The sequence below is a fragment of the Amblyomma mixtum genome, chromosome 7 (assembly GCF_055824585.1).
Source record: "Amblyomma mixtum isolate Tamu chromosome 7, ASM5582458v1, whole genome shotgun sequence".
In the NCBI taxonomy this organism is placed as follows: Eukaryota; Metazoa; Arthropoda; class Arachnida; order Ixodida; family Ixodidae; genus Amblyomma; species Amblyomma mixtum.
This window is the reverse complement of record NC_143018.1, coordinates 39039579-39052181: the sequence shown is the minus strand read 5'-3', so window position 1 is coordinate 39052181 and position 12603 is coordinate 39039579. Positions and strand designations below refer to the sequence as shown.

The 12603-nt window shown below is 51.2% G+C and overlaps 1 protein-coding gene across 4 annotated transcripts in view; it reads right to left on the bottom strand.

Annotated features, from left to right (window-relative positions):
• The window catches only part of AdamTS-A (ADAM metallopeptidase with thrombospondin type 1 motif A), a 394663-nt gene extending 382805 nt beyond the window's left edge, over positions 1-11858 (bottom strand). For 3 of the 4 annotated variants that reach the window (XM_089552346.1, XM_089552347.1, XM_089552348.1), the window contains exon 1: positions 11252-11858. In XM_089552346.1, the coding sequence (XP_089408472.1) occupies positions 11252-11369 (118 nt within the window). In that variant the 5' untranslated portion in view covers positions 11370-11858. The remainder of the gene's footprint in view (positions 1-11251) is intronic. The other variant, XM_089552349.1, reaches the window with a different exon arrangement.
• Between the last annotated feature and the right edge of the window lie 745 nt (positions 11859-12603).

Here is a 12603-nt window from a genome sequence, read left to right as displayed (position 1 = left end):
GCGGCGTTGCTGATACTGTTGCATCGCCGTGGCTTCTCAATCCCGCCGCCCATTGTGACACCCCCTCTCCTCACGAATCCGCTCTTGCCGTTGTCCTCTGTGGTCGTGACGCTTCCTGTTGTTCCGACCACCCCTGCTAGGGGCAGCGCCTCACCGGCTACTAGGTATTAAGGCAGGGTACAAAAGAATCCGCTCTGCAGCTAAACGAGATTAGGACAGGGACGCGAATGACGATGGTAGAGACTGCGTGCAAGATGAAACGGGAGGACGATAAGGTGGCTGTGCCTCGACAGATACTGCTATCCAAGGGTGTAACGGCAGTGCAAGCCACGCCGGATTTACGTAACGGCACCCCGCATACCGCAACAGGTTTCTTGCGCTGCGTGTAATGCTTTACTGTCGGCGCGGGATAGGTATCGAGTGATAAAGCAGCTCTTTATTCTAATCTGATCGTGGAGGCCCCCCTTAATGCATTTGTGTGGCACCTGTTCCAGGGCACCTTCTGGGGGCTTCCTGCCTGCAATCAGACAAAGGCGTCGTATAAAGATGTGAGAGGGACTTTATCCGGTGTATACTGCGACGCCCGCTGCCCAAAGACAACGCTGCAAAAGTGAGCCTAAGGGACACCAAGTTCCGGGGGACACATCCGACGCCGCAAGGGGCACACTCTGCCGTGGGAGATACGTGGCGCCGTAAGCGACACCTATAGGTCACGGAGTGCGCGCTCTTGAGAAGCGTGGCACCCGCAGTCATGCTGACATCTCGGTCTCACTCTCAGAGCAGGTGCTCTCATGCGGGCATTTCGTGGGACAGCTACATATCGTCGTACAACTAAGCCACCACGGAGAACGGCGGGAAATGGGAGACTTAGAACTGCTCTTCATGTCTGCCCGTGTCTCCAGATCTCGGATTGCCCACTATCAGGTCTGTTGTGCATCGTTATGTAGACACTAAACACACCCGCTATAGACCCTGTTGATGACATCCTAGTCGAAATCAAGAGGAAGAAATGGGCTTGGGCAGGGCATGTAATGCGAAGGCAAGATAACCGCTGGTCCTTAAGGGTAACGGAGTGGATTCCAAGAGAAGGCAAGCGTGGCAGGGCGCGGCGGATAGATTTATTGGTTTATTGGGGTTTAACGCCCCAAAGCAACTCAGGCTGAGGGACGCCGTAGTGAAGGGCTCCGAAAATTTCGACCACCTGGGGTTCTTTAACGTGCACTGACATTGCACAGTACACGGGCCTCTAGAATTTCGCCTTCATCGAAATTCTGCCGCCGCGACCGGGATCGAACATCACACGGAGACGTGTGTGCGTGTGTGTGTGCGTGTGCGGGGGGGGGGGGGGGGGGGGGGGGGGGTACAGTGGATAGCTGAACGACGTTTTGAAAGAAGGGAATGAAAGAGGTGAGCTCAAGGGGAGGTGGCTGAACGACTGAGGCTTCCGTTCATTTCACGGAACATCGTAATTCACCGTATACTATACAGGCTGTCTTCCCGGGTGACATCGTTGCATTTTCTGGCACCCTTGCAACTGCCAACTTCTGAAGGGGCCACATAAAAAAAAAAAAACGAACGAGGGTCACGCCCTGCCTACCTCGTTTGTGTTTACTACTTTTTCTTGTGGACCGTATTGGTCCGCTGTTAGACACGAAAACCATTACCATCTTAGCCCATATAACTTCCTAAACTTGTGGAATGGGTACACTAATATAAAACAATGTAGCATTCACTCTAGTGGCAATCATAAAAATAAAAAGTACATCCCGTCAATCCGTGCCAGTATACGTACGACGGGCTTAAGCCGATCGAAAGTCAAATAAACCCGCACAAACTCATACAAAAACTAAGGCAATTAAAAGCTATTGCAACAGCGAAGATCACCTCGTACCCCCTCTTCCTAAAGTAAGTGATAATTCCAGTAACGGGCATAGAAGAGCGAATAGGCGCGAAAACCTTTTAGCATGCAAGAAAGTGTGAGAGCCTTAGTCATAAAACAGCCAACACTAAAAAAAAACTACCAGAAAGATGGTTTGTGGGGTTTAACCTCCCAAAGCTACTCAGGCTGTGAGGAACGCCGTAGTGGAGGGCTCCGGAAAATTTCGGCCACCTGGGGTTCTTTAACGAGCGCTGACCTCGCACAGTAGAGGGGCCCCTAGCATTTCACCTCTACCGAAATGCGTCCGCCACGGCCGGGATCGAACCCGCGTCTTTCGGGTCGGCAGTAGAACACCATAAGCCACCGCGGCGGCTCTAGCGAAAAGAAAAACCAAACAAGGAAACCGAAGTACATCCCTAACATGCATGCATCGCAGTCAAGCCGGTAAAAAAAAATTGCAACCACAGGAGGAGTGCCTCAAATTGCGCAGTGGCTATAAGTGGTATCGTACATTCAGCGACACAGCCAGAGTTACTATCCTCAATCTCTGGAGAGCACTCCAGTCATTCACTCCGCCGCACATACGAGGCCCGGCACAACAGAGGAGACCGGTGCCTGCTCAACGCGCGACGCGACGGACGGCGCTGAGTCTTCTCTCACTTGTCGAACGCTCATCGTACTACAAAACATAGCGCAACCGCAAAGTGCCGATAAAGAAGAGCGCGAGATAAAGGTCGAGTGGCCACTTAAACGACAATGTGTCAACGCTTGCGCATGCAGTAAAAGATAACGATAGGCGCCTCGACATTGCGCAGAGATTAGGGCGCCAAAGCGGCGTCAGTGGGTCACCGACTCTCGGTATCTGGAAGGTCGCAAATTGAGCGACCTACTACTGTAGGGCGCGGCTCACGGCGCCACAAGTGATTGATACGGGCCGGCGGGACAATGGGGCAGACCGCTGGGCTGTTGTCGTGTCCATTGAACCGCGTCCTCCGCGTTCTGGAGAGCGCCAGGGGTTAATCACCGGCCGTGCACTGTCGGTCAACCGCGGCCTCGCAAACGCAGCTGAGCATGTGAGCAGACGGCGCGCCGGTTAAGCCGCACACTCCCGTTGAAAACGCGACGTCCTTGCCCTTACTACGAATGTCATCACCACCATCCTCCCCTTACATGCGCACATACGGGCGCCTGTGTTAAGCTTTTAAAAATCACTCGTGCTCGGCTGTGTGCGTGTATCGCCATATGAATTGACCTGGAATACTGTTTTGTTTTTTTTACGGTGCGAGGACGGCTCTCCCCAAAAGGCTCCTAGCCACAAGGTATTTCCCAGAGAACACCGAACGTCCTCAGGACGTTCTGACTATTTAAGGACATTCTGAGTACTTTTGAGTGCACCATACGACTAAATGCCTGCATGAGGATATCTTTAATTTGTACTTTGCTGGACGACTATGATGATGAAAATTCCTCAAATGTCCCGCAATCGTCTTATCACAGGGCAATACTGTGGAACTGAACTGAGATCAAACCAGCTTTATCTCTCGCACTCGGCTCTCGTTACTTAACGATTGCAAGTACAACGGTGATGTAATGAAGGAAACCATATTGTGACCCAAAAAATTGTAAGCCTTCAGGAGACATTGTTATTTCACATTTTAAACCTCTTTTTACGTACAGCATGCTTCAGCGATCGGATAGGACTGGTAAGGTTTTTGGGCCAGTCGTCTTTTCCAGTCAGGCAGCAGAATTCAACTCCAGAGAGAGCTATATTAGCTGCCTCCGGCCCTAGGCACCGCAAACCCGCGCTGTGCCGCTCCTTTTTGCTTATTCCAGTTAGCTTCTCTCACATTAGCTTTGAATACGGCACTCCAATAAAAAAAAAGCTCGATACAAATCCTGAAGCAATAGTGAAAACGTCCCCAAACATGAACCTCAAGAAATCTTGAGTATGTGCAACGAACGGTCAAATGGATCACAGTTGGACTGCTTGAGGACCACCTAGGGACAACCTGAGGACGTCTGAACATCCTGACGTGGCCATCCCGAGGTCATACTCAGGTCGTCTTTGCGTTGTCTTTGTTTCGTACACAAAAGGTAGGGTCGAAGACCCATTTCCCAGGTATTTCATCGCAGATAAGACGAACAGCAGGCCAGCAATGAGAAACTGCAATGAGAAACCCACTGTACCTAGCGACACTGAGGATCGAACCAGCACCTTCCCCATGCGAGGCGGATGCCCAAACTACTAGTCCCGCTCCGCGGTCATGTCCTGGAACACTGTGTGCAGCTCAGTGTATTATGACGTCATCACCTGCCACCTATGCTCTCTGCGTTTCTTTGCTATTGCCCTCCCCTTTCCCAAAGTGTGGACGAAGCGCGTTCCTTCGGTAGCCCTCTCCACCCTTCTTGGTAATAAAGCCTTCACTATCTCAACCCGAAACGCGCGGACACACACGCACACACCAGCAGAAACCAAGTGGCAAGCTACGCACAACAAAGAAGGTCGCTGCCCTCGGAGAAACATTTCGAGAGCGCTGTATACACAAGTGCCTCTCTTGGTGCCTCTGAGCGAGTGCAGCCTCAAACGTATCAGCAAAACAATAGGAGCTACGAGCAACGCGCCAGGCACAGATTGTGCGCCCTGGGTGGCCGAGTGATCGCGGACGCTTTATGGCTACTATACTACGACACGACGACAGACACTCGCTGGCCGGGAATCTTCGCATTAAAGGCTTAGCGCTGCAAAAAGAATTATCTATAGCTTTTGCTCGAACTACCCTGCCTCTCTATTTATGGAAACGTACAACATCACCATCTACATCAGCCCGACTACACCGACTGCAGCGCCAAGGCCTCTCCCATGTCTCTCCAATTAACCCTGTCCTTTGCCAGTTGCGGCTACTGTATCCCCGCAAACTTCTTAATCTCATCCGCCCACCTTACTTTCTGCCGCCCCCTGCTACGTTTGCATTCTCTTGGAATCCACTCCGTTACCCTTAAGACCAGCGGTTATCTTGCCTTCGCATTACATGCCCTGCCCAAGCCCATTTCTTCCTCTTGATTTCAACTAGGATGTCATTAATCCGCGTTTGTTCCCTCACCCACTCCGCCCTCTTCCGATCTCTTAACGTTACACCTATCATTTCCCTTTTCATAGCTCGCTGCGTTGTTCTTAATTTAAGCTGAACCCTCTTTCTTAGCCTCCACGTTTCTGCCCCATAGGTGAGTGCCGGTAGGATACAGCTGTTGTATACTTTTCTCCTGATGGATATTGGTAAACTACCATTCATGATCTGAGAGAGCCTGCCGTATGCGCTCCACCCCATTCTTATTCTTCTAGTTATTTCCCTCTCATGATCCGGATCTGCGGTCACTACCTGCCCTAAGTAGACATATTCTCTTACTACTTCCAGCACCTCGCTACCAATTGCGAACTGCTGTTCGCTTGCGAGACTGTTGAACATTACTTTGGTTTTCTGCATGTTAATTTTTAGCCCCACCGTTCTGCTCTGCCTGTCTAACTCATTGATAATGCTTTGCAGTTCTTGTCCTGAGTGGCTTAGCAAGGCAATGTCATCAGCGAATCGGAAATTGCTCGGGTATTCTCCATTAACTCTTATCCCCAACTCTTCCCATTTCAGGCCCCGTATAAAAAAAAATCTCAAAGATTTCCGCGGCTGTGTGCACGGAAAAAGAGGTCGATATGGCACTTGCGATATATGGATATACAAACAAAAAAAAATGTGCCGCAATTTGCAAAGCTGGAGTACCCTCACACCGCGCACAGATAAGTCGGGCTTTCGCCGGCTCAAGAGCTCGAGCGCGCGATGGAAATTCGGCCCCCGGCCGATAAGCGGCGGACGCCTTCTCCGTTCCGTTACGCAATACTTGCTCGTTCAACGCGAGAACCGCAATCGCGAGGTTGAGGTCGCGAGTGCGACCTGAACCTCGCGCTGTCGTCGTTTCATACGCCGACAGGTCCCCATTTGCTTCTTTTGGTGTCCCTCTCATTAGGCAAAAGACCAAACAAAGACAAAATAAAGGTCAGGGAATGCCTGCCCCAAAATAGTTATCGCAGGATTAAGTCAATAAAAATAAATTAACAGGGGCAAGAACACCCCAGGGCCAACAACATGACCCAAATAATAATAATATAATAATAATAATAATAATAACTATAATAATAAATGAAGGTGGGGAGGCCAGTGGGCACCGTATATGAACAGAGTAATTTACACGTTCCCAATCCACAAGATCTGCAGTTCAGCAACATCGTCGTGCATGTACAGTCATTAGCAACACGAGCGGGAACATACAGACCGTTCATTTATTCGTCACTCCGTAATTATGCGCGACAAGCACAGTTTTTTTCTGTTTTCTTACTAGTTTTCATCTCGGCTTATAATATAAAAAAGTCACGTTAAGATTTAATGAAGAAATAAACAGAAAATTAGCAATTTTATGAGAAAAAAATGTCCTTTTCCCTCTTGCATCACTCACGACTGTACAGCGCACATGAAAGCTCCCAAGATTATCAGGAGTTAGTACGAGACTGCTCCTCATCATCCAGGGATTCGGAGCTTCGCGATGGGTGCCGTAAACGCACCCACCCATGATCTTGTACACCCGTACACATTCCTTCAGTAGTCTCCGATACATACTACCAGGAGTTCCCCCGCTATCTAACCGCCGAGACCGCTAATCTTGAGCCGAGATAACGCGGGGCGGCCAGACGAGGAGCCCGCATGAGACTTCCACTACCTCCCCCATCTCATTCAGTATCTCTCTCTCCCCCCACCCTTCCCCGACTTCTTACGAGATGCCGCCTCCGCACGCAGAGACGGCGACGATGACGTAACGGGCCCCACTTGCATCGCACGCAGGGAGACACCGCGCGCTGGCGGGTTCAAGGTCGCCCACGCACCGCGAACGATAGCGGTGGGACCGCTCTGCACTGCGCCCTTGCCGCGGAATCGGCGGCGGGGGCATACCCGGCGGTATGCGCCGCTATACGCACCGTCCGTGCGAGTAGAGGCTCGACCGTAGATGCTCGACCCTGACTCGTGCAGCCGCCATTCAGAGGAGTGGGACGCGCGGAAGGACTCAAAGAGGAGGACAACTGCCGCCGCACCCGTAAAGCGCTGGGTGCGAATGCTGACCGAATCATTCCCACAGATGCAGCCTGGGACTGGTGACAGATTACGCCACCTTCGCTATCTTTTTTTTTTATTCTTACAGCGGCTCGCATAGATGCCCAGGCTATCTCCTTCTGGGTCTTCTTGACCTCCCAAGCACATCCCGGAGAAGTCAAAGAAGGATAACCTATCCTCTCCTTAATATCCCAAGCACATCCAGGAGAAGTCAAACAAGGATAACCTATCCTCTCTTCCACGAACGAAGAACACCCACTAACTAGGTGAACAGTTAAGCGTGGCAAGCAACTTTCATTCCTTTCAATAACCACATCCCCTCTCTGTATCGATCCCTCGCCCATCCATTGCCCTCATAAACGTGACCGCTCCTATAGGCGTACCCCACAATATATGATGGCACATCATCGACAGCACGGACTACGGAGGAACGCGGGGATGACCACGGAAAAGAGGCCGTTCAAACAGCGGTCGCCGCGAACGAAGCCGCGCCACATGGTTTCATCGTGGCGTGGGCAAACCGCTGCACTATACTGCCAAAACCAGTACGGCACCTATTCCACCCATTTTGTGTACGTATGTGCATATGTATAGCCATGGGAAAATTGTTACACGACATTGTTGCGTTGCCTCTATACGTAGTCAGCTGGCGTTTCAGATGCAATTGAGTTTCCCTCTTTAGAGGGAAATTGCGTTGATGATGACTATTGAAGGATGATTGACGTCTTGCAGATTCGATATTGCTTAATCACGTTGCTAGGGGAGACTTCTGGAGCGGTTAACTTTTTAATAATTAATTAAAAAAAGAAAGATACAAGCAAGCAGAAAACTTATTCACATCTGACTGACTCGTAGTTTGACGTGACGAAACCAGCCCTCGGTCCTGCCGAAACAACTGGTTTTAAACCCTATGTCCCCGCCCTCGGTGGGTACAGTAACCAATCAGGTAACTCCACAAACATCCACCCAATAATCATTGGGGAAAGGAAAACATCACCAATCAACGATTGGGAAAGGACAACACGGCCTATCAATGATTTTGGAAAGAAAACTGATCTCGACAAACACTGTACAAATATGTACACGTTCCACCATCAAGATTTAGGAGGATTCTGCTTTCTTCCCGCGAGCTTCGCACGAACATTCTCGCTTTCCCACGATGCAGGTTGTTTCAACCTCCGGTAAACCCAGGTTTGACGAAAGCCATTTTAAGGCCCATCTGTTCAGTATCGTCACTTACAAACTGTCTTCATGCCTGCAGCTAGCGTGGCAAAGTCCTGTTGACCGCGCTTCAAGCTGTCAACGCACGCCGCTGCAGACATGGGACAAAAGCCACGCACTGTGACGCGGACACCGCCTCGCCGCAAGAACGTGCACAACGGGATGCGCCCTCACGTATACGTTCCCGAACGGGGTCTGACTTTTCCCGTTGTCTCAGAATCCTCCGCTATCCGGACCCCCACCCTTATCCCGCTGGGTAGCGAGTGTGAATCACCCCCTTCTTTGCCGTTGTGCAGAGGGCAGAAGAAAAGAACGTAATTGGCATTCCTCTATCGCGAACCAGGACGCGACAAACAATGCACAGCACCTCGAACTTCACTAGTGCTTTCATGCTATCAGGGTTCTTTCAGGTGCTTTCGTAATTTTTTTTCAGTGAACTGGTTGCCCCGACAACGCAGAATTCTTTTTGCCCGAAAACCTGCATCCCATAAATTTCTCTCCACGACTGTACGGCAGGTCGGAAACACCGCGCCAAAGGCGCCACAAATACTCCGCATTGCTCCGCGGCAGCATCCGCGCCTCGACTGAAGCTCACCGTTGCAGCTACAGAACATACACGCAAGTTTCTAATTTACAGGCTGTCTGTGCCAATTGTGAACTTCACGCCTAGGACCTGACGGTGTTAAATTTTTCGAAACTTGTTTGTTTTCGTCCTTTTTTTTTTTTTTCACGGCATCCGGTTCTGGCAGCTTTTGTACCATGGAGCCTACGGAAATTGCAGTGGGTTGCCTGAGGCTCCGGGCAGCTTGACGAGTGTCTGTGGAATCCGAAGCGGCAAAGCATTTTACAGATCACACGAACGTGATCTTCGCGCTTTCGGAGTCCGCGCCAGCCTCATCGCATGCTCGCACACATCATTCGCTGATAGACGCCCTTACTCGATAACACATAACCTTATATGCAATAAGACTTGTTTAGTGTTTTGCTCACTGAGATAGCACTCATTCCCGTTGTGGAATCCGCAGCAGTGCTCGAATGACAGCTTAAAAAGCGACGGCGGAACAAAAGGAAAACGCGCTGTTCTTCCGTTGGTCCTTCCACCAACCAAGGGTTCAGATTTAACTTGTGAGCCTGAGGCTCAGTTCACACAGCAATGATATAAACGTGGATATTTGTAAGTGTGGAAGTGCATGTTATCTTGAATGCACTTAGCGGGAATAGAATGAACTAGGACGATAAGACACTACAGGCCGTAACGCAGTTCCATTTCCCTTTTTCGCCGACGACAGTGAATGCCGTTTCACTCGGAATTAAGCAAACTAGCGATTCTGAGCCTCTGCCTGCTTTTGGTGGCTTAATGTCAAAAGAAAGAAAAACTTATGGAGCAGACCTCAATGCGCTTACAATCTAAGCTCTCCCAAAGACTTCTCAACTGGAGAAGAAGAGGATGACGGAATCTGCGTAGGTTTGGCAATCTTTAAACAAAAGTCTACTGAACTCACTTGCAGACAAGCCTGTGTACTTAGTACCGAAATAGGCCTTACTAAATTGGAATGATAAGTCAGGCGTATGAACTTAGCGAAATAGCGAAACCGTAAAGTGCGGAAGATTTGCCAACGCTCTCCGTTCCGACTCTACGACTAACGCTCTCCAGAAAGAGGAAAATCTGTGCAACGTAAACTAACGATGGCTATGAATTTTAGCCGCTCAATGAAAGTTTGGCCAGACAGTGCTGTGGTACATTGCGCTTTCGGTCTACACAAGGCGAGGTCAATGACCCATATTCCCGGCATTTCACCCCCGAGAAACCGAGCACCAGTCCAGGGGAAAACTTGTACTGACTCAAGCAACCGAAACTTATCGACCGACTAGAAAGAAGGCAATACTCTCTGACAACCTTCCTATAGCCCACATAGGGTGATCTTTCGAAAGCAAAAGAGACTACGGATAACAGAAAGCAGCTTACACTGAGCGGAAGCGATCGGCCCAGTACGAGCGACAGTGCCAGTTGTGCTTTGCGAAGCCATGTGCTTTATAGCGTGCATCCGACCAACAAACAGCTGTGGGCTCGGCCGGTCAGTTTATAGTAGCAGCATATGCGCTTTGCTCGAAAGAGACAGGAAAAGATTTTAAGCGGGTCAAAGCAGGCTAGAAAACGAAAACGAAACAAAAAAAAAACGCGGCAAAGGACGCCTGCAGGACTGCATATATCCCAGAATCAAGAGCAACACATGCGGTGCAGAACAGCACACACCACAGAACAGCAGACGACACGGACGAGCCGAATGAATCGCAGCGCTCAAAAACGCATCAGGACAGTCACGCAACTGCTTTCTTCCTCGCTAGTTCACATCGAAGCACATATATATATTACCACGGCTTGCTGATTGCACAACGTAACACAGCCGCTCCACTCCAGACGTAAAAAAAAAAAAATGAAAGTTAGTCGTCGAACGAATTCCCAACGCTTGCCGGCAGTTCCGCCGAAGCTCACGCCGAAGGGACCGGGAACGGTTTTAATCGCCGCTGAAGATGAGGCGGCGATTTCGCTTAACCGAGCTCGTCGGACGGGCGAGCCGAAACCGGCCAACCCAGTCAGCGGCGGCGGCGAAAGCAACGATACGTGCAACTCGGCGGCCGGGACTCCCGTCGTACCGCTGCCACCCAGCGGTACTGGCAGCCAAGTTGACGGCTCGTCAATCACCGCTCGATGCAGCCAACAGCGGACGCCGCACACCTCGGCCGCGTACATACGTATACTATGCGTACAAAGCCTTCGGCGACGACCTTTACCCGCAAAAGCGCTCGGGCGCAGAGAAAAAAAAAAACTTTCGCTGGAACAACAGCTCGTCCGTGCCGCCGAGGCCGCAGCCGCCGCACGCTTTCGTCCGCCTCCTTCTCTGACGGCCCCGAAAATAGTCGAAGAACGGCTCGAGAAAGCGGCGGCCGGCGCGGCCGAGGAGGGTGAAAGAGGCGAGTTCCAACGCGTAAGACCACATACCTGACAGCAGACGTCGCTCGGCGACCGCCGGACCGGGTCCGCAAACGCACGCCACGAAACAGACGAACAGGACCACGCTCAGCGACATGCTGCTGACCGGCGGCGACAGCGCTGACATCGCCGCTGGGAAATCCACGCCACGGTCGACGCTCTCAAACCAACGCACGGCACTTATCCGATGGCACGTCCCTGCCGATGCCGGCTGCGGACCGCATGGTCGTCCCAGCACGCCGGCGCTGCACTGGCTTCAACGTCCACGGCGCCGGTCACACAGCTGACGACGGTGATCCCCCCACAACTCCCCGGTGCAGAGATGCAGACGACACTCGGCCGATGGGAGGAGGTCCAGAACCGCGACGATGATGATGGTTGATGATGACAGCAACGCCTCTTCTGCAACCGCTGCGGCACAGCAGAGGAGCACGGCACACGTGAGTGTGGGCAGCCGCAGCACCAGAGAAGGCCACGCGCGGAGCGCTGCTGGAAAGCAGTATTCTACTCTGCTGCGGCTGGTGCCGCCGTCGGACGCTCTGCCGCTGCTGCGCCTCACCCCGCTATGAACTCCGCGAACTAGCTCCGCCGCTCGACCGGCCCGTTCCCGCTTCGCCCACACTCCTGTCGCACTTTTTTGTTTCGCTGAGAGAGCGTGAGCGAGCGCCGCGCCAAGTAGGACTGGTAGCGCCCTCCTTAGGGCATCGCTCGCAACGTTTCATCGGTTCCATCTCTCCAGGCATAGAGGTAAAATGCCGCTTTAGGGCCCCTCGAGGATCATAAGTGAACTACAAAAAACACTTTTTAAACACTTAACTTATCACAACTTAGCTTTATTATATTTATTTAAAATTTTTATGACAAAATTTTATTTGAAGTATCGTTTATGTCATTGAGCGCTTAGTCTTTTTTTTTTCACTCGCAGTTTCGGTTTCGGTGAGCGTGCGTTCCCTGGCAGTTCAGCGCTGCTAGCAGACGACCGAGCCATTCGGGGCTCCGACGCGCTCTGCTAATACCAGAAAAATTACCGTTTTCTCACACGCGCCTAAACTCATTTATGTGATCACCAAGGAAGCCTTGTCATGATTTCTTTCACAGCCGTTTTCTTGACTCGAAAGGCGCAAAGATTTTGCGATATTGCGAGGTGTAGGCTAACTGCTCAAGACTTTTGGGTTTATTTTATTTCTCACCATGTTGATTTTCTTGTTACTTTGCCCCAGGTGGTCGGGGAGTACATACACTTTTGCGAATGAACCCTTTGCAGTCATTTAACGCGGTGGACAAACAACACATGGTCCCTCGGGGTAACGCAGTGGATTCCAAGAGAAGGTAAACGTAGCGGTGGGCGGACGGGATTAGGA